At 34.3% G+C, this 22020-nt stretch overlaps 1 protein-coding gene across 3 annotated transcripts in view; it reads left to right on the top strand.

The window, feature by feature from the left end:
- HMGCLL1 (3-hydroxymethyl-3-methylglutaryl-CoA lyase-like 1) overlaps positions 1-22020 on the top strand; it is a 173760-nt gene that overhangs the window by 55210 nt on the left and 96530 nt on the right. Inside the window, exons 4-5 of one of the 3 annotated variants that reach the window (XM_012648712.1) lie at positions 813-908; positions 2910-3058. The exons of 1 other annotated variant lie outside the window; for it this stretch is intronic. In XM_012648712.1, the coding sequence (XP_012504166.1) occupies positions 813-908; positions 2910-3058 (245 nt within the window). The remainder of the gene's footprint in view (positions 1-812; positions 909-2909; positions 3059-22020) is intronic. One more of the 3 variants, XM_012648713.1, reaches the window with a different exon arrangement.

Genomic DNA, 22020 nt, shown 5'->3' with positions numbered 1-22020 from the left:
ATTATTCTTAAATTTGCAAGGCTTATGGTTATGTCAACGGTAATTTCCCTGTTTGATGATTATGGGATCTGATTATTAGTTATTGCTTTAAGAGGTAATTCATAGACTTTGTGGCAAACTGGTAAATTTGATATTTTAATTCAAAGTTGATTTTTTTATAGATAGAGAAAATAAAGTTTTGACAGTGTGTGTTAAATTTTTCTGCTGAGTACTTTATCTGCTTTGTTTATTTGTTCACCTTATGAGAACACCTGGTAATAATATGATAGAACTATATAAAGTATTATAACTATTACTAACTAAAACACCTATGCTAACCAAATAACATTCTAAGACCTCAGCCTTGTTAAATTATTCTAAAGAATATGTGTAATTTATATTTTACTGCATATTGTAAAATTTCATACCCCAAATATGATTTAGACATAAAATCTTCATGTGCAAAGTAAATTAATAACCTCTTGCTATTCAAATTCTCCCTAACCTCAGGGATATTTGAGCCTTGGGCCGTGAAATGAAAGGAAGAGAATAAAGATTGGTCAAGTGAAAATAGTAGAGTTCAGAATTCCTGACTGTCTATGGTCACTCATTTAACCAAATCCTGTTATACGATATAAAATCAAATCTAGTTATTATGCATCTGTGACACTGAGAACTACTTTTCTTTAGCTAAACTGGCATAGTTTTGTTATTTCAAACATTAATTTATAAACTATAACAACATATGTGACTAAACTTACCTGAAAACCTAAAACCATGCTTGATAGAATATTCAAAGTTACATGTTTATATATAATTATTATGTATTTAAGATGGCTGATCACACTGAAGTGATGAAAGGCATTCATCAGTACCCAGGAGTTCGATATCCTGTCCTTACTCCTAATCTTCAGGGTTTTCACCGTGCTGTAAGTGTGCTACTTATTTTTCTAAAATTCATATGCCTCTTATTGTTTTAAAGATCTTTACAGAGTTAAAATGGTGCCACATGTAACTCACTTATAATCTGTGTAAATACTGTGCTAATATACTAACATGAATACATAGAGCTTGGTACCCTCATGGCATTGTTAGGGGCTAAAGGGCTCTATATAAGTGTTTCCTTTGGTTTAACCGAGACTCAAAACATGAAAATACAGTTATTTTGGTGAAATTTTTGAAAGTGTATTTATGCTTCCCTCTTAAGTAATACAGAGTAAAACATAAACATTTCTCATGCAATATCATAATATATAGTTATAATTTAATTGATAATTATTTTTGTCAAGTTTTTGGTCAGCTTTTTGTTTCTGTTATATCCTCTTTCTAGGTGAAGCTAATCATTGTCATTGTATCTGCCTCTAGTGACTTTCCTTATTCTTCTTCTGGTTTGTTTCTTCTGATCCCATGTGACTTAGGAATTTATATGATTTAAATAAAAGCTTTAATAATTACACATACAAGGAGAACCACTTTAATTTTAAGTAACAGCTTAAACTATTGTGCTTGTATGGGTTTATTTCAGAGATTTTGCACTAGATGTTTTTGGTGTTAATGAACATTTTTCACTTCTGTATTTGAGACTGTACTGCATAAAGTTGAGGTTGTGAAGTGCTAAGTAGTTAGTGTATCACCTGCGAATGGATCTTGTTAGCATCATTTATATTTCCTTTTGTTTGATTTGGTAAAAATTTAATTGCATTGTAAAGAAAGAAAGGCATTTTAAGAAATTGTAAATTGTTGTCATCCAGTCCTAACAAGATAGAGAATGTCTCCACCTTGAAGAAGACAGAGAGGACACTCTCATGTTAGCTTAGAAGGGCAGGCGATGGAATGGAACAGATTATGGCTTGGAAGTCAGGCACTTCTGTGCTCAAAACACAGCTCCAGAACATTTACTATGTGTGATGTTGTGCTAGGTATTTAGCTTCTTTATGCCACAGGTTTTTCATCTTTTAAATGGGCATGATAACACTTAGTTTACAGAGTTGTTTGTGGATTACAAAAAGTATGCAAAGTACTAAAAACAGTACTGGCAAATAGCAGGTGTTCACTAATAGGATTTTTATTTTAGAAGTTGGAAATTTATTTTGAAAAGAGGCATAGAAGCCAATATTTTTTTAAATGTTGGAAGAAGGATGACAACATAGTTTTTTTTTTTTTTTTCAATGTGTTAATAGGGGATCGGGGGAGAGGAGAACATAGGCAGAGTGATTAAGATGCATTAACAGAATCCAGCTGAAAAGCTTGGAAGTTTGACATTTGAACACAAGTCACAGGAGGAGCCTGGGGGAAGGAATAAAATTGATAAAAGGGGCAAAAGAGGAATTGATTAGGTTAATATGTTGGATTTAAAGCCTGGCAAAAGGATTAAAGTGTTAGGCACACAAGAATATGGGTGTAGCAGTCAGGGTACAAAACAAATGGAAGCTAGATTATGAGATAGGAGGAAAATTTGGGGCAAAATCTAAATGATGAATTAGAAAAATAGTTTTCTGTTGGATTGCAGGAAGAGAATAAAAATAGAGAGCATTTACTATCTTTTATTTTAATAATTGGTTTGAAAATAATGTTTTTAATGGAGAATAAAGGTTTTATTGGTGTGCTAATATTTTCCATAACTAGGGTTAAAGTATTTCTGAAGAAAGTTTGTAATTTATGAAAGGCAAAATTAAATTGGAACATTTTCACTGTGTTTTCCATGCCTCATGGACTTATGAGTATTGAACTTTCTGGAATTATTCTGTTATTGTAAAGTATTTTTACATTTCAAAAGTGTATATGTGGCAAGATGAGAGGAATCCAATTTTAAATTATAAGGCAAATGTTAAAGAATACAAGTATGCCTTTAGAGTGGTTAATCTTTATTCTACTGCTATCATTTAGATTTTAAAAATTATTAGCTTTGGGCTTTAAATTATCTTTTGCAGGTTGCTGCTGGAGCCACTGAGATATCAGTTTTTGGTGCTGCATCTGAATCCTTTAGCAAGAAGAATATTAACTGTTCCATTGAAGAGAGCATGGGAAAGTTTGAGGAGGTTGTTAAGTCTGCAAGGCACATGAATATTCCAGCACGAGGGTACACATAATTCTATTTTGTTAACATTTATTGTTAAAGCTTCCTTATGAACTATCAACACATTCTTTCACCATTTATAAAATACATAGAGTATCTTTTTTTATTTCAGAACATTATGGGGCTACAAACATGTTGGTTACATGAATTGCTTTTGTACAGTTTGAGTCAAAGTTATAAGTGTGCCCATCACCCAGATAGTGTGCATTGCACTCATTGGGTGTATATTTACCCATCTCTTCCTCACCCATCGCACCTGCTTGATTTCTGTTGAGTTTTACTAGCATATGTGCACATGAGTGTTGACCAATTCATTCCAATTTAATAGCGAGTACGTGTGGTATTGGATTTTCCATTCTTGCGATATTTCACTTAGAAGAATGATCTCCAGTTCCGTCTAGGTTGTTAGAAAAGGTATTAGTTCATCATTTTATTTTTATGGCTCAGTGGTAATCCATGGTATACATATATCACATTTTATTAATCCACTTGTGTATTGATGGGCACTTGGTTTGATTCCACATGTTTGTGATTGTGAATGATGCAGCAATAGACACTTGAGTGCAAGTGTTTTTTTGATAAAATGACTTTTTTGCCTTTGGGTAAACCCCCAGTAAGGGGATTGCTGGATCAAATGGTAGGTCTACTTTTAGTTCTTTGAGGTAAATCCATGCTACTTTCCATAGAGATTGTACTAGTTTGCAGTCCCACCAGCAGTGTAGAAGTGTTCCTTTCTCTCCGCATCCACACCAGCATCTGTAGTTTTGGGATTTTTTTGATAAAAGCAATTCTCACTGGAATTTGGTGATATCTTATTTTGGTTTTAAGTTGCATTTTCCTGATGATTAGAGATGTTGAGCATTTTTCATATGTTTATAGGACATTAGCCTACCTTCTTTTGAAAAGCTTCTGTTTGTGTCTTTTGCCCACTTTTTTATGGGGCTGTTGGAGGTTTTCTTGCTGATTTGTTTGAATGTCCTTTATAGACTCTAGTTATTAGATGTATAGCATGCAAATATTTTCTCCCGTTCTGTAGTTGTCTATTTGCCCTATTGATTGTTTCCTTGGTTGTGCAGAAACTTTTCAATTTAATCAGGTCCCATTTATTTATTTTCGTTGTTGCTGTGATTGCTTTTGGGGTCTTCTTCATAAATTCTTTGCCGAGGCCGATATCTAGAAGAGTTTTCCCAACTTTTTCTTCTAGAATTCTATAAGTTTCATGTCTTAGGTTTAAGTCTGTTATCCATTGTGAATTAATTTTTGTGAGTGGTGAGAGGTGCATATCCTGTTTCAGTCTTCTATATGTGTCTATACAATTTTCCCAGCACCATTTATTGAATAAGGATTTTTTCCCCCAGTGTATGTTTTTGTTTGCTTTGTCAAAGATCACATGACAATATGAGGATGGTTTTATATCTAAGTTCTCCAATTTAATCCATAGGTCTATGTCTCTTGTTTTTGTGCCAGTGCCATGCTGTTTTGGTTACTATAGCCTTATAGTATAGCTTGAAGTCTGGTAAAGTGATGCCTCCTGATTTGTTCTTTTTGCTTAAGGTTGCTTTGTCTATTCAGGGTCTTTCCTGGTTCCAAACAAAGCATAGAATATTTTTTCTAGATCTGCAAAAAATTGATATTGGTGTTTTAATTCGATTGCATCGAATCTGTAAATCACTTTGGGTAGTATACACATTTTAACAATGTTGATTCTGCCAATCCATGAACATGATTTGTTTTTCCCTCTGTTTACATCCTCTGCAATTCCCTCCTCAGAGTTTTGTAGTTCTACCTGTAGAGGTCTTTCACTACCTTGGTTAAATATATTTCTAGGTATTTTATTTTCTTTGTTGCTATTGGGAAAGTTATTGAAACTTTGATTTGATTCTATGCTTAACTGTTGTTGGCATATCGGAATGCTACTGATTTATGTACATTGATTTTGTAACCTGAGACTTTGCTGTACTTATTTATCAATTCCAGGAGTCTCTTGGCAGAATCTTTAGGATTTTCTAGATATAAGATCATATCACCAGTAAAGAGCAATAGTTTGACCTCTTCTTTTCCCATTTGGATACCCTTGATTTTCTTGTCTTCTCTGATTACTCTGGCAAGGACTTCCAGCACTATGGTGAATAGAAATGGTGACAGTGGGCAACCTTGTCTGGTTCCAGTTCTAAGTGGAAACGCTTTCAACTTTTCCTGGTTCAGTATGATGTTGACTGTGGGTTTGTTGTATATGGCTTTTATAACTTCGGAGTATGTCCCATCTGTGCCTATTTTGTTCTTACCATAAGCAGGTGCTGTATTTTGTCATATCCTTTTTCTGCATTTATTGAGGGGATCATATGGTCTTTATTTTTGCTTCTATTCTTGTGGTGAACTATATAGACTTGTGTATGTTGAACCACCCTTGCATCTCTTGGGTGAAGCCCACTTTGTTGTGGTGAATTATTTTTTTGATGTGCAGCTGAATTCAGCCTGCTAGGATTTTGTTGAGAATTTTTGCTTCTATATTCATAAGTGATATTGATAACAAAAGGATTATACAGAAGATTAATGAAACAAAAAGTTGGTTCTTTGAAAATATAAACAAAATCAACAGACCTCTCAGTAGGTTAGCCAGGAACAGAAAAGAAAGGACCCTAATAAGCTCAATCAGAAATGAAAAAGAGAAATCACAACTGACATCATGGAAATACAAAATGTCATCTCTGAATACTATGAAAATCTCTATGCACATAAAGTTGAAAAAATGGAGGAAATGGACAGATTCTCAGAAGCGCACAACCTCTGTAGGCTCAGTAAGGAAGCAATAGAGCTCGTGAACAGACCAATATCAAGTATCTAAATTGAAGGAGCAATAAAAAAATCTTCCAACAAAAAGAATTCCCAGACCAGATGGCCTCACACCTGAATTTACCAGACCTATAAAGAAGAACTGGTTCTTATACTACAAAAATTATTTCTTACCATCAAGAAGGAAGGACTCCTCCCCACCTCATTCTACAAAGTCAATGTTACCTTGATACTAAAGCCAGGAAAGAAGATAACATAGAGTATCTTATTTGTCTTTTATTAATCAGGGAAATCACTATATAGTCATATCTAGTTGGCATTAATATTTATTGGTGTGTATCTAGCTTGTGGAATGTGTAATGCAGTTGAGATCAGAGGGACTAGCATGCAAATCTGGCATTATTAACCATCTTATTAACAGTCACTCAAATGCAGCCCTGTTCTGATCTCAGCATTGAAATATGCATTGAAATACCAGCATAAACTTATAACAGGTTTTGGAAAAGATTTATCTAATGTGGTTTCAAATCTTGCTTTTTTAAGTATGACTTGTTCTTGAAAGATTATTTCATGTAGAACTTCAACGGAATATGTTAAACATAAAATTGAGCCTTTGAGCTGCTCTGGGAAGTTGCGTCCATCATTTTACCCGTTCAGCCTCCACCTCAACAGCTGACTTCCCTCCTTTCTCTGGGCAACCACAAAGCACCTCCAGAGCACCTTGCAGAACACTGTTTAACCGCATGTGAAAGACAAATATGAATAGTTGTTTAGTTCTCCAGTATTTTCTATTATATATCGAATTATTTATATGTCATATTATTTGTGTAATGTCAGATGTATCAGGTGTATTGGAGATACTGGTCTTTTTCTTCTCACTTTGCCTTTTCTTGTAGAAACTGTGTTGCTTGTGATATTAACCATCAGCTTCTCAGTCCAGGAGATCCCGATTTTAGGCTGCTGAGGAAGAAAAACTGACCCAAGATCCACAAAATGAATTTTGTCTCTCAGGAACTTGGAAATGGAATACCAAACATAGTTACCTGAGTTGAAAGATTATGTGATTCTGCTACTGAGTTCCCTAATTTGGAATTACTAGGATGGAGCCACATGCAAATCAATGACAAGAAAAAAGTAGTAGAAAGCAGAAATGGAAAAAGAAGGAGGCTTTTAGTGGTGATGACAGATATATGAGGAGGAAGAAGAGAAAGAAAGTCTGCCTTGATTCTTACCTGCTTCCAGGACCAGCATTTGCAGCATGTATTACAAGCAAGCCTGTGTACTGTGTAACATATAATAAATTCTTTGTTGCTTAAGGAGGAATTTGTTTCAAAGACATTAGCTAATTTTCTATTGATTTTATAAATGTGGTGATATGATGATCATGCCATATCATCTTAAATTAAAGTGCGTAATGATCTGTAAGAGAAGGCTGAGTGTTGGAAATGTATTTAGGTGCAGATTTTACGTCCTTCAGTTGAGGTGAGCAAAATTCATCATGGCAGGAAAGATTCAATAGTTAACGAGAAAGACAAGTACGTCAACTTTGAGTGAAGGTGTTAGGAAAAGATTCGAATTCAGTCAAGGTCATTTGGAGAACAAGTAGAGTTAGAGTATATCATAGTGAGCTATTTTGTTGATTTGTTTTCCATTTTTAATTTATTTTTCCACTCTCCATAGTAAGTCTACAACATGAGTTTTTAAATATACGGAATTATTTTTGTAGTTAAAATAGATACATATCATGTAAAGAACAAACAAGAAAAATTTTAAAGCCAAAATCATGTATTTCCACAGACATAAAATAAAGGATGTCTATTTTTAAGGCAAAAGTACATAACCACAATCAAAATGGATATGTACTACAAGTCTCTAAATTTAAATATGAATATGTTGTCTCTCTTTCCTTTAAAATACAGAGAAAAATGAAGAACCTATTATATTTCAATATGTGTTTAAAATGTGGAGTGTTAAGCTTTAGAGTAAAGTAATTCTCATTGTAAAGTTTTAAAAATGTATAAGAAGTAAAGTGCTTGCAAAGCTTGCTCTTCAAATAGGATTTTTTTTTAATGTTGAAAGATGGATGTAAGCGGAAATTGTACATAGTCAACTTTTACCATCTTAGCTTTCTCTTATAAAATAGAATAGTTAATGTAATTGAGCTAATAGAAATCCTAAATTCTCTTTAACACTTCTTTGAGAATTAATATTACCCCATCAAAAAACAAAACCAAAACCAAAAAGCTTCTTCTAACCATGCTATGACTTAAAAAGTTCCTCAGGCTTTGATAAAAGACTACAGAAGCACAAGATGAGTAAGAAGTGACCCACAGTAAAACCAAATCAGAATACAGTGTAGACTTCATTGTAGAATTATGCTGTAGACAAATGAGTATTTTATAGTGTGGATTTTCTTCCTTTGGGGTACAACTCCTGAATTTTCTGAAACACTATTAATTTTTAGAAATTTGACCCTCATGTAAGTTCAGTAGTTATTTGAACACTTGAAATTATGTGAGTTCACTAGTTATTTGTTCTGTTGAAATTATCTTCTTCCTCTCCCAAATTTTTGCAGAGTTTAAGTAATATTTTATTTTTACTGGAGATCTAGATTTTAGGTATTCAGTATTATAAGCCATATTGGTACCTATTTAAAGGAAAAGAGCCATGCCCAACTAGTTGACACTGCAGTGGATGCTTCAGCATGTCTTGCATGGCAACAGCTGCATCAACATGTACTTGATAATCATCCAGAAAATTTATGACGTCAGCTGTCAACTTTAAAGGCCATAAAGCAGTACACATTTTATAAATGCTGACTAAACTGTTTAAATTTTTATAAATATAGTAAACTTTCATATGGTCTAAATAGTAGCTTTTATTAGAGTTGTGAAGGCTATTCAGTCCCCCGCCACCAAAATACACACATCAATGCATGTGTACACATTTTTTTATATGTGCTCGGAACTTTACATAACATCTGGGACACATTGTGAAAAGATACTATGCCAAATCAGTGACATAAAATGCAGAGTCAGCTAACTACTGTTGCATCACTGAATGAACAATGAAATGTCTACATTTTGGACTTCATTCTTTAATGTGCAATTCATGTGACATATGTTTTAAAAATCTGGGTTATTTTTCTATTATCTGTTTAAATTTTAAAAGGTTAAGAAGGCAAAGAAAAAATAAAAGCCTGTGATAAATGTGGTAAATGTTATTATTTTTCTTTTATCAATGTCATTTATTGAAAGAAATATCTATTGGTTTGCCAAGATCTTTTCGTAATTGAAATACCTTAAGATATGAAGTAGTACTCTAATATATGACATTGAGGATTTATTTCTTTTGTCTAAAGTGAGTATCAACTTCTCTTTATTAAAGTCGCATGAATTGCATGCTCACTCTGTGAGAATATTAATTTAAAAATAAAATTACCAAAAAGGTGGCATTTTAAATTTCACTGTTAAAATGTTTATGTAAATGGATATTATAAAATCACAAGGCCATCAGTTGTTTATATCAAAGCATAAACTATGAAAGCCTCTTTACATAATTATATCTTACACCTCTCTTATAAAGTGGTCTAGAATGATTTGATTTATGATTACCTTTCTGAAAATCTGAGCCAACTGAAAGTTCAAAGAAATGTATTTTTAATATTTTTCCTAGAAGCCAAAAAAAAATTATTCATCCATTGTTTAAAAAATTTCAAAATTCAAAATTATTTGTGTAAACTGTAACTGTTGAATTTCTTTTCAAATTTCCAGAAATAGTAAAGATGTGAAATAATGAGAATAAGGAATAAAGGCAAATTAGTAATTAAACTAATATAGACAATCATAGATTACTTTTAGATATTGAATGACAAAGAAAATTATATGGTATGATGTTTTAGTCATAACTTCTTGATAAAATATAATTAATATTTATTAATATTTAAGAGGAGATGAGGAGTCATATTTTCCTAGAACCATAATAAATCTAGAATACTCATTTTATCCTTTTCTTCATCTACTATTTCCATTACCCTCTAGTGTCTTCTTATCCACAACCAATGAAAATCCAATCTGGTTTTAAAGGCTTCCAAAAGAGATTGAATCTCATTTATTAATGATCAGTTTCTTTGGTCAAGGACTCTCAAATTAGGCAATTCTTCTCGTGCTAAATTATTTTTGAATTGGTTGCCTACCTCTACGTAATTACCATCCTTTAAAATGGCAATCTTCCTAACTGCCATGAAATAAGGGCACAGTTTTCCCCCTCAAAATTGTCAGTTTTCATTGGTTTTCGATTTCAGAGGTGATTTATAACCCCACACATTGATTCAAAACCTTGAAAACTACTTGCTGAGTTAGCCAAACCATCTAGGTCATGTTGCACTGAGTTTGTGCTTCCTGCCCATCTCCTTGTCTGATGCTGAATGTCATTATGGATTCTGATCCTGACCCTGAAGGAATAGCGGTTTTATTGAGTGAGATAATGAGTCTCCTTATTTAGGGCTCCGTTTTTCAAATACAGAGTGACTAGTAGGCAGTGTTTCTCATGACTGATGTATCAGATATCTTCTGTTGGATGATCTTCCCCTACGGAATTCACTTGCATGTATAGAACCATCTTTTCATAAGTGGGAAGCTTTTTGCCACCTACAAAAGTTCCTTTCCAAATTCTATTGTTAAACTGAGGCCTAGGTGTTGGCCTGGAAGAACAATTCAAATCATCATTTTCCAAAATATGATACATAAAACTCTAAAAATGAGACATCTGTTAAAGCTATTTTCTTTCATACATATGGTTTGTTTGAAGGTTTATACTTTTTTTAGCCTTATGTATTATTCTGGCACTGCTATTTGCCAGAATAACACATACCCAGCAGCAGTTAATATGTATAAGATGTGTTTGTGCAGTCGTGTCTAAATAGCTGTCATTTAGAGTATTTGAGGAAAGAATGTGTTTTGTCATTTCTCATGAAATTAGCAGTAAGACTTTTTTATTATTAATTATTCTTTTGCTGGATTATACCTTGTGAAATCTGGGCAAGATGTAGATTTGTAATTTATACAAGTAATTCAAGAAAGTTAATGGTTTCCTAAGGTGTGAAATTAATTCAGCACAGACTGTGGTTGAATGGTATGTATTCCTAGTGCTTACTGTTACTTAAACAATTTAAAGTTATTTTCAACGTGCTTTTTCTTTTATTTTACATGATGTCAGTGTAAAACAGGTATGCGACAAAGAGTGAATCTAAGAAATAAGTATGAAAAGAGATTCGTGTATCATATGAAATAGAAAAATGAACATTAGAAGTTTTTAATTGGTGAGATAACCTTTATTTTTCAACTGAAAAGCTGGAATAACTATGAATTCTTTAAAAGCATTTACAAAAATACCTTAATTTTAGAAATAATACTCATGTGAAATCAGTACATAAAGAATATCTGGGAAAAGTACTCTTAATAAAGTCTAGAAATACTATGCAAACTTATATTTAATCTCATTTAACTTTCTCAAGATAATTCAATGGAAAGCATACCTCATCTTAGACATTCTTAAATTATAAAAATTCAGCCAAAATTCATTTAAAAGAAAAGTAAGTTAGAGACTGAGATGAGCCAAGCTGAGAGCTTTACCTTCGGAAATACCTCGTCAGATTTTCCCAAATTGTTACTCAACATGTTCAGTAGTATTATATTAAAATAAAAAAAGTGGAGGTGACAGTGGGGAAGAATTCATGGTTTAAAAATTTGTGGACATCTGGATTAAACAAAGTTATGCAGGTACCCTAAATATAGGACTTCTTTAAACTAGGGGTGGAGGAAGGCTATGCAATACTGGGTTTCCAAAATTTAATGATCTCTTGGAATCCCCTTTTCACCGATCATCTCACATGACTAGTCCTCTGCATTTTTTCCTTCTGGACTCATCAATCAGCTCTACAGACAAATTACCTGGACACTAGACATTTTGAGTGGTCTGGCCAAGAAAAAATTGTGATGTAAGTGTTACAACCAGATCACAAAAGGCAAGATTAATTCAGCTTCTTATAGCTGAATTTGACAATGATGTTTTGGTTTTTGATTTTTTTTTTTTCAAAAGTAGGCATGCCATTGAAATTTATAAAATGAACTATAATATATTAGAGCCATACAGTAAAATGTCTGTCTCATTAAACATAGGAGAACAAACTGCCCAGTGTTAAAAGTTTCAGGTCTCTGAGATTTAAATGGATCATTAAAAATTTGAGGGCTTTAGAGAAGGGGGTCAAAAACCAGGAAATATAGAACTATGAGGAAAAAAAATCTCTTAAGGTACATTGATTTAATTTGGTGAGTAAAAAAAGACTATTTTGTACACAATCATGCTATTTAAGAAGAAAGACTGTTATACAAATTTCTTCTGAAGACCAAACAATGTAAGTGATCATAAGCTTGAACCTGAAACATGATAGGTGTTGGGTCCAGATCATTGAGAGCATATGTAGATATTAAATTGGGTCTAGTCTGAGGGCTGGGGGAAGCAAGGAGTTTGCCACATAGGGCCCAATTAGAATTGTCCCAATGGATTTTACAGTAGTCTCCCCTTATCTGTGGGAGATACATTGTATGACCTACAGTGGATACCTCAAACTGCGGATAGTACCAAACCTTATATGTGCTACGTTTTTTTCCCGCACATGCATACCTCTAATGAAATTTAATTGGCAGGTGCAGCCTCTCTAGTAATTTTTATATTTTCCACTCCAAACTTACTCCTGAATCTGTATAAACACCCTTTACTTGTAGCAAATGACTTGGTGTCACCTGTTTCTGGGGATCCCTTGCTGAAGTCTTCATACAGACTCACTGCTTTCTGGTGTAACCTGTTATCCTCACTTAGAACACATTTTCTGTTCATGTCTTCCACACACAAACTTAATGCCTTTTCTAAGAGTTTACCATGCACTGTGGCTATAACTTTTGTGGTTTGAGATGCAACAGCAGAATTATCATGAATTTCTTTTTCCTTCCTCACTATTTCATGGATAGATGATTCATATTCTTACCATAGATCTTAACATCCTGAGTATACATTTTTTTTTCTTTGTTAAGTCAAGAACTTTCACTTTTTCACTTAAAGAAAGCACTTTATAGCTTCTTTTTGGCATACCCGAATTGCCAACATCATTACTTTTGCACTTTGGGGCCATCATTAACTAAAATAAGGATTACTTGAACACAAGCAGTGTAATGCCATGACAGTCAGTCTGATAATTGAGATGGCTACTAAATGACTAACGAGCAGGTAGTGTAGGCAGTGTAGATACTTAGGGAAAAGTGATCATTTAGGTCCTGAATGGGATCATGTAAGATTTCATCATGTTATTCAGAGGGCCTGCAATTTTAAACTAATGAATTCTTTATTTCTTGAATTTTCCATTTAATGTTTTCAGACCACTGTTGACCACAGGTAGCTGAAACTGCAGAAAGTGAAATCACCAATAAGGTGGGGATCAAGGGGAATTACTATACAAGTATGGGGCTCTAATTCCCTTTCAAGACAGCTGTCGGTGGAGCTAAGGCCATTTAATTGAAAATTAGCCCAAAGATGTATCATTTTAGGAAGCAAAAGCACAAAGGTTCAAATAAGGTAGTTGAACAATTAGAGTGGAAAGACAAATAAAGCATAAAGCATAGCAAGTTTCAAAAGGTATGCCCTGGGTGTGCCAGCTGAATGGGAGCAGCAGCCCCTCCCCCCATTCATTATAACAGGGAGTGCAGCTTAAGCCAAGAAACTTACAAGTGGCTGCTTCTCCCTGGTGGAAGCAGACCCCTGGCAGAGGCCTCTGTGGACAGAGAGGCCTACCTGTTTCCCCTTGGGGTCTTATGGTGGAACAGGTGTGTGCTATTAGGGACCTCCTACCCGCCAGCACCCTGTGGAGACTCATGCTAGTGGGTCAGACATACAGAATGTAGGGTAGTTCTGGGGCTGGTGTCGGGTGGCACAGGAACGCATGCAGACTGTTTTGATCAGAGAGCGCTGTTGAGTTTCAGGGAGCAAATAGGGAGGGTGCTCACCCCACCTCAGAGAGAAACTGTGCTAATGGACAAGGGTGTAAAGAGCCTGATCCAGGGTTAGCATCCTCAGGTCTCGACTGAGAGGCCAGATGAGAAGGAACCAGCAAAAGATATCCAGAGACATGAAAAATCAGAGCGAAATGAAACCCCAAGAGAAAATAATAACTCCTTACCAGTGGATACCAACCAAAACAAAAAGATTGAAATGACAAATGAAAAATTTCAAATATGGGGACTGTAAGGAAGCTCAAAGAAATACAGGAGAAAATAGAAACCCAACACAAGGAAACCACAAAACAATGCAGGAAACAAATGAAAAATTCACTAAAGAAATCAAATTATTAAAAAAAATTCAAACAGAACTTCTGAAAATGAAAAATTTATTCAAGGAAATACAAGACATAGTGAAGAGACTTAAGAATATGCTAGATTAGGCAGAAGAAAGAATCTCAGAAATATAATACAACACCTTTGAGTTAAATAAGTCAGTCAAAGGAAAAGAACAGACAAATAAAAGGAATGAACAAAACCTACAAGAAATATGAGATTAGTAAAGAGGCCTAACATAAAAATCATATGCATCCCTGAGGGCAAAGAAGACATCACTCAAGCTGAGAATCAAATCAAAGACATAATACCATTCACAACAGCAACAAAAAAAATAAAACACCGAGGAATATATTTACCTAAGGAGATGAAACACCTCTACAGGAGGAGCTACGAAACACTGAGGAAGGAAATTGCAGAGGATGTAAACAAATGGAAAACATATCATGCTCATGGATTGGCAGAATCAACTTTGTTAAAATGTCTATACTACCCAAAGTGATCTACAGATTCAGTGCAATCCCCATTAAAATACCAATGTCATTTCTTACAGAGCTAGAAAAAATAATTCTACACATCATATGGAACCAGAATAGACCCCGAATAATCAGAGCAATCTTAAGCAAAAAGAACAAATTGGGAGCCATCACTTTACCAGACTTCAAGCTATACTACAAGGCTATAGTAATGAAAACAGCATGGTACTGGCACAAGAACCGAGACATAGACCAATGGATCAGAACAGAGAGCCCAGATATGAAACCATCCTCATATTGGCATCTGGTATTTGACAAGACAGACAAAAACATACACTGGGGAAAAGAATCTGTATTCAATAAATGGTGCTGGGAAAATTAGATAACCACATATAGAAGACTGAAACAGGATCCACAACTTTCATGACTCACAAAAATTAACTCATGATGGATAACAGACTTAAATTTAAGGCATGAAACTATAAGAATTCTAGAAAAAAATGTTGGCAAAACTCTTATAGACATCAGACTAGGCAGAGAATTTATGAAGAGCCCAAAGGCAATCACGGCAACAGCAAAAATAAGTAAATGGGACCTGATTAAATTAAAAAGCTTTTGCACAGCCAAGGAAACAATCAATAGAATGAATAGACAACCTACAGAATGGGAGAAAATATTTGCATGCTATACATCCAATAAAGAGCTAATAACCAGAATTTACAAAGAACCCAGGCAAATCAGCAAGAAAATAATCAATCAATTCTATTAAATGTGGGTAAAAGACATGAAAATAAAATTTTAAAAGGAGATAATGGCCAACAAACATATAAAAAAATGCTCAACCTTTCTAATCATCAGGGAAATGCAAATCAAAACCACAATGAGATATCACTTGTCTCCAGTGAGAATGACCTTTATCAAAAAGCCCCACAATAATAAGTGTTGACATAGATGCAGAGACATAAAAACATGCATACACTGCTGGTGGGACTCCAAACTAGTACAACCTCTGTGGAAAGTAATATTGAGATGCCTCAAAGAGCTACAAGTAGAACTACCATTTGATCTAGCAGTCCCATTACTGGGCATCTACCCAAAGGAAAAAAAAGACATTCTATAAAAAAGACATCTGCACTCAACTGTTCATAGCAGTATAATTTACGATTGCAAAGATGTGGAAACAACTCAAGTGCCCGTCAATACAGGAGAGGATTAATAAAATGTGGTACATGTATACCATGGAGTTCTACTCAGCCACAAAAAACAGTGGTGATCTAGTACCTCTCGTATTATCCTGGATAGAGCTGGAACCCATTCTACTAAGTGAAATATCACTAGAATGGGAAACAATACATGTAGTCACCATCAAACTGGTATTAACTGATCAACATTCAGTACACATACAGTAATAACATTCATTGGATGTCAGGAAGATGGTGGGCTAGGAGGGGATGTGTATATACACACCTAATGGGTGCGGTGAGCACCATCTGGGGGATGGACACGCTTGAAGCTCTGACTCGGGTGGGGCAAAGGCAATATATGTAACCTAAACATTTGTATCCCCATTATATGCTGAAATAAAAAAAATTAAAAAAAATAAAAACGGGACACACAGAGAATGAACGTAATTCTGAGAAGATGCTTATTAAAAAAAAAAAAACACTCGTGCACATATGGTAGAAAAACTCAACAGAAATCAAGCAGATGGTGGGGGGAGGAAGGGATGGGTAAAAACACATCTAATGGGTACAATACACACTATCTCGATGATGGGCATACTTACAACTTTGACTCAAACAGTACAAAAGCAATTCATGTAACCAAAATGTTTGTGCCCCCATAATATTCTGAAATTTACAAGAATAAAATAAAATACAGTAAAATTTACCTCCAATCTCAAGAAAAATGTGAATCTTAGTAGAATTGTTTCTTGAATCCAAGAAACAGTCTTTATTTCCTATATTATTCATACTGATAAATGCATTGTAGGCTCTCAAAATGTATTTTTAATTGGCTTAATGATAATGCAGTGCTATTTGGTGTTGCTTATAGGTTGGTGTATTTTGCAGGAGTGTATCAATGTAGCTCTTATATTTATATATTTTAATTTCCTTTAATCGACATTACACATTATTTCATCACTCCTGGCATTATTGTTCACTTCTGAGGATAAGCAATAGTTTACTCTTTCCTTTCCAACTGTTTGTGACATTTATGCATGGCTTTTACTCATCCTTTTTGTTTCAATTTTTGTCAGAATGATTGGAGGAACATAGGATAATTGTGGGAAGGTGGGCTTGGATAAAGGCCAACCATAGGTTCTTTTCCATGATGTAGTTCTTTTAGGTAGAGTTGTTAAAGACAGGAATGCCTCAGTCTTTTTTATTGTTAAGTTTTTACACAATACTGATAAACAAGCTTGCATAAAAATAAATTCACATTTTTATCCACAGAATTTATTATAACACTGTGCTTTTTATAAATTTTAACAGAATTAGCTTCAATATGGTTGGTGATTCCTTTATTATTTTGTCATTCTAATAATGTTTAAAAATTGGGTTCCAAGTTCTGATCTCCCAAATATGTGCTAGGTTATTTCTGACTACAGGATTTAGGACATAAATATCCCAAGGTAGCTGTATGTTTATTGTAAAAATCAGTAATGTCTTATAAAATGATTCAGAAAGTGAAAATGACATCTTAGTGAACATATTTGTGTATTAATTCATTCAAGAAATATTAATTGAGTAGAGTTGGCCCTCAGTATCTGCTGGTTCTGCATCCAGGGATTTAACCAACTGTGGATCAAAAATATTTGGAGAAACACCAATAAAAAATAACAATAATAAAAAATAATACAAACAAAAAGACAATATAGTATAACAACTATTTACGTAGTATTTACATTGTATTATGTGTTATAAGTAATCTAGAGTTGATTTAAAGTATGGGAGGGTGTGTTAGGTTATATGCAAATGTTACACCAATTTATATGAGACTTGAGCATCATCAGATTTTGGTGTCCTGGAGGGGTGGGTTCTGGAACCAATCTCCTACTTGTATTGGGAGACCACTGTATTTATTTTATATAATGTACTGTCTTGTGATCCATGTGCAATATGAAAATGAAAAAGCAGCATAACTTAAAGAGTTTCCAGCACACTGAGAAAATGAAATATGTATAGAAATAATCATTATACTATCAAAAAATGCAAGTATGTTAAAAGAGATAAAGATACATACTATTAAAGATTAAAGGAATTCTAATCTCTAGGGTGAAGTTTCTTTGGAGAAACTTCCTGGAGAAGGTGTAAATAAAATGAAGTCCTTAAATGTATGTAAATTTATGGAAACATAATCAAAATAATGGCCTTTTCAGGGAGGGCAGGGAATCTACAAAGAGCAAAGATGTAGTGAAGAGAAATCTCAGGAACTGTTTGGGTAGTAGAAAGAAGTTTACTTTTATTGGAATAAAGGTTTTTGAGGGTACATCGTAAAAGAAAAGTAGAAAATTAGATTGAGTTTCATAAATTGCTGAACTTGAATACCAGTTTATTTGGTAGAAAATGACAAGCCATTAAAGATTTTCAAAGTGAAAAGATACGTGATCAGATCCATGCTCTAGGAATATAATTTTGACATTAGAAATTGAAGTAAAATTAGATAACATGAGACTGGAAGCAAAGAGAACACCGAGGAGAGGGCTCTCAGGGACTGTTCTGCACACTCAGGCTGCCACTGGCAGTTGTCACATGCCATAGTGGCTGGAGGGGAGGACTCAGCTAACCTTGGTTATTGAGTGTGTTCTCAAAGGTTACCATCAAACGATTTAGCAAGAATAACCTGAGAATAACTGTATCATTTTTAAAAATGGCAAATGCAGGGGAAACAAGTTTGTGTAAGGGAAAAAGTGATGAGCACCATTTCAGACATGCTTAGCTTAATATGCTTTGGGAACACAGCTAGCAATCAATTTGTGATGTTCACAAGAAGCTCTGGAGTTGATCCTGGAGTTACCTGCACAAGGATGGGAGAGAGGGACTGTGGAGGACTTAGCTGACTCAGAGACCCCGTTTCCCATTCCAGTTATGAACACATAAATATAACAGCTTTTAAAACATATTGCCAAGCTCAGAAATGGAAAGAAAGTCCCCAGGTTTCATCAGAGAAAATGTGGTAGTCACGCAGATTGATACCGCAGTAGCATATGAGGTAATCTATACCAGATATAATTCCTAGCGGTGTGGAAATGGGATTTTAATGTCAATATGGGAAAAGATAGATGTTCTGCTAAGGCACGGATTTGGAACTGAGTATTTCTTGAAGTCTGGCAGCACCTCCTTGCCAATGCAAAGTCACTGGAACCTATGCCAGGTATAATTATAGGCTGTGGATTTATGACACATGAGTATTGTGGAAATGCAAATTGAGAAATTAAGGTAAAAATTGGTTGAGGAACTGGAAAATTCCATAGGGTAAGGGCAGAAAGCAATCACATCCCTTAATAGGACATTTAAATAACTCAAGACTCATGAACTTATACAGAAACTAAAATCACCATGAAAAGGCATTCATAATAAAAACTATAAGCCACATGAGGAAATAAAGTACCTTAAAAGAAAATAAACAAAGGGGAAGAGAAAACAGAAGAACATAAATAGAAAAGGCATAAAAACAATCTGAAAAGGAGATTGTAAATTAGCTGCCTAAAATTTTTATAGAAACAAAGGAAGAACATAATGAAAGAATAGGATTTGACAAAAAAAAAGAATGAGGATTTGACAAAAGAAACGAATATTATTTCCATAAATAAAAATAGACTTATTAAAATAAAAGAATTAACAACTGCATCGAGCAGCGGATTACATGCAGTTTAAGGAGGAAATAGTAACCTGGAAGTACGATTTGAGAAAATTACAAGAATGGAGTCTAGAAAATTAAATTAATAGAAATTTTGAAAGCGAAGTTAATAAAGAATGTCTAATAGAATTTCCAGATGGAGCAAACAGAGAAAATAGATAGCAGAAATATGTTTTAACAGCTAGTACCTTGAGAAAACAATTATTGTTAATATTGAAGAAGTATAGCAAGTGTTGAGATACCTAGTAGTAAAATGCATATTCGATACGATCAAATAATCCTAAAAACAGTAGAGAAAAAATTAGATTACTATAAAGGAATTATGGATAAATGGATTAAAGGATAAATGAACTTATAGTAAAATTCTTATCAACAAGATCCGAGACCAGAGACTGAGAAATAATGTGTTCAAAATGACAAGATAACTGTTCACATAGAATTCTATATGTAGTCAAACTATTATTCAAGAAAGAAGGTGAAATAAAACCATTTGCAGACAAAATAGTTTACTAAAGAATTCAGTTCAGTCAAAAGGACATTGAACCCCAGAGGTAAGGAATGGGATGAAAAAAAGAAACGGAGAAGTCGGAGTTTGGGACTTCAGAAAGGTAGAAAATTATTTGGACTAGGTCTGTGCGAAATTCAACCACCAGACAATCAAAGATGAATAAAAATGTTGTGGCATAGTAGTGAGAAAATTCCTGAGACTATATCCTGTCAGGTCTGTGTAATATCATTTTTTTCACAAGGGAATCAATAGGTCGATCCAGGTGAGGCAGTATTGTGAATAGTTGACAGATTTTCAATCTTGGCAGAATAATAGAACTTTAAAAGTTAAAAAATATTGGTGGTTGGATTTCATTCCTTGAGTTTCTGATTTTGTTGGTTTCAAGTGTGTCCTAAGCATCAGTTTTTCTTTGATTATTAAGCTCCCAAGACGATTCTTCTGTGCAGCCAAGGTCGAGAACCATTGTAATAGATTATCTCAGAGAAGAGCAAAAGCCCAGATTCTGGTTTTGGTCACTTGACAAAGCAGAGAATGCAGCTCCTTTTCATGATAGTGTACAACTTTTCACTCTAATGAAAAATGGCTTACCTTTATTAGCAAGGATTGCCAAGCTTTTTCTACAGAAAGAGTCCCAGACTATAATATTTTAGGTGTTGTGGGTCAGATGGTCTCTTGAAGCTACTCAACTCTGCTGTACAAGGTAAAAGCAGCAATAAATAGTATTATATGTGAAGGGATGGGCATGGCTGTGTTCTAGTAAAATGTTATTTACAAAAGAGTGATGGGCAGGATTTGGCCTGTGTGCCTTAGTGTGCCAACCCCTGCTTAGAGTATTCAAGTACAGTTAAGGAAACATAGTTGAGAACCATCACATTAGCTTTGGAGAAAGTCTCCCTATGTGTGAATAGGCCAAAGAAGTGGCCACTCCTAGGCTAGAAAAAAGCCTATGAAGATGAAATGCAACCCAGTGTGAATACTGAGAGACCGTAAGCCTGGAAAGGTCTTCGAGGGAAAACTTGAGTAAATGAAAATGCCTGTGTGGAGAGTTAAGGTTCTGACAATAAGGGGGTAGCTGTAGCCCAGTAATAATTTGATAATGCAGGAGAGGTTAGTTTGTTTAGTTTTGTTTTGTATTTGTTGTTTTATGTTTGTTTTGTTTTTCAAGTTTAAAGTGAGAACATGTAAATGGATGGCTTGGATTTTCTATTCACGCACATCGAGATGTGTTGGGTTTAGAATAGATGTACTCTTATTTTTAGCATGTTACTGTAATTATTGCATCTGTTTTAAGACTTTTTATCCTTAGCCATCCTTAGCCACATAAGAACATTTTCTTTTCACACGCTTTTATTGAATTTAGACAGATTATCTAAACAATAAACTTAGGTTATAGTAACTGAAGAGCAGGGAGATGGGTTTCCTGTCAAGCATAACTTTCAAATTTTACTTGAATTTGTCCAATTTTTACCTCCCTATCTTCATAACTACTTGACTGGATTATGGAACTACTTGTTTATTTTAATACCAAAACATAAGTTTTATTTACATTTTAGTACTTTTGTAATTTCTGCAACCTAATTTGTTTACATCTTATAATCAGTGGATATGTAATGAATCATTGAATATGTATTTTATTTTTCTACTCCAAAGACTGCTATGAAATTCATAGTGTATCTTCCAATCAATATCATCTTAGAATCAAGGAATTATAGTATTATCTTCTCTTGTGTTTTTTGCCTCCACCTTTCCTCTGGCAACTACTTCCAGTGTTCCCATGAAGTTATATTTCTGGGAAACAAATCTGATCTTGTCACTACCTTACCTAATAATTTTGAGTGATCTCAAAGTCCGGGCTCCTTGGCATGGCATTCAAAGGCTTTGCTATCTAAAGCCTTTCATATTTTGGCCCAAAATATTGGATCTGCAGCATCATTCCCCACC

The sequence above is a fragment of the Propithecus coquereli genome, unplaced genomic scaffold (assembly GCF_000956105.1).
Source record: "Propithecus coquereli isolate 6110/MARCELLA unplaced genomic scaffold, Pcoq_1.0 Scaffold292, whole genome shotgun sequence".
NCBI lineage: Eukaryota > Metazoa > Chordata > Mammalia > Primates > Indriidae > Propithecus > Propithecus coquereli.
The sequence above is the reverse complement of the archived record's forward strand: the minus strand, read 5'-3'. Positions and strand labels throughout refer to the sequence as shown.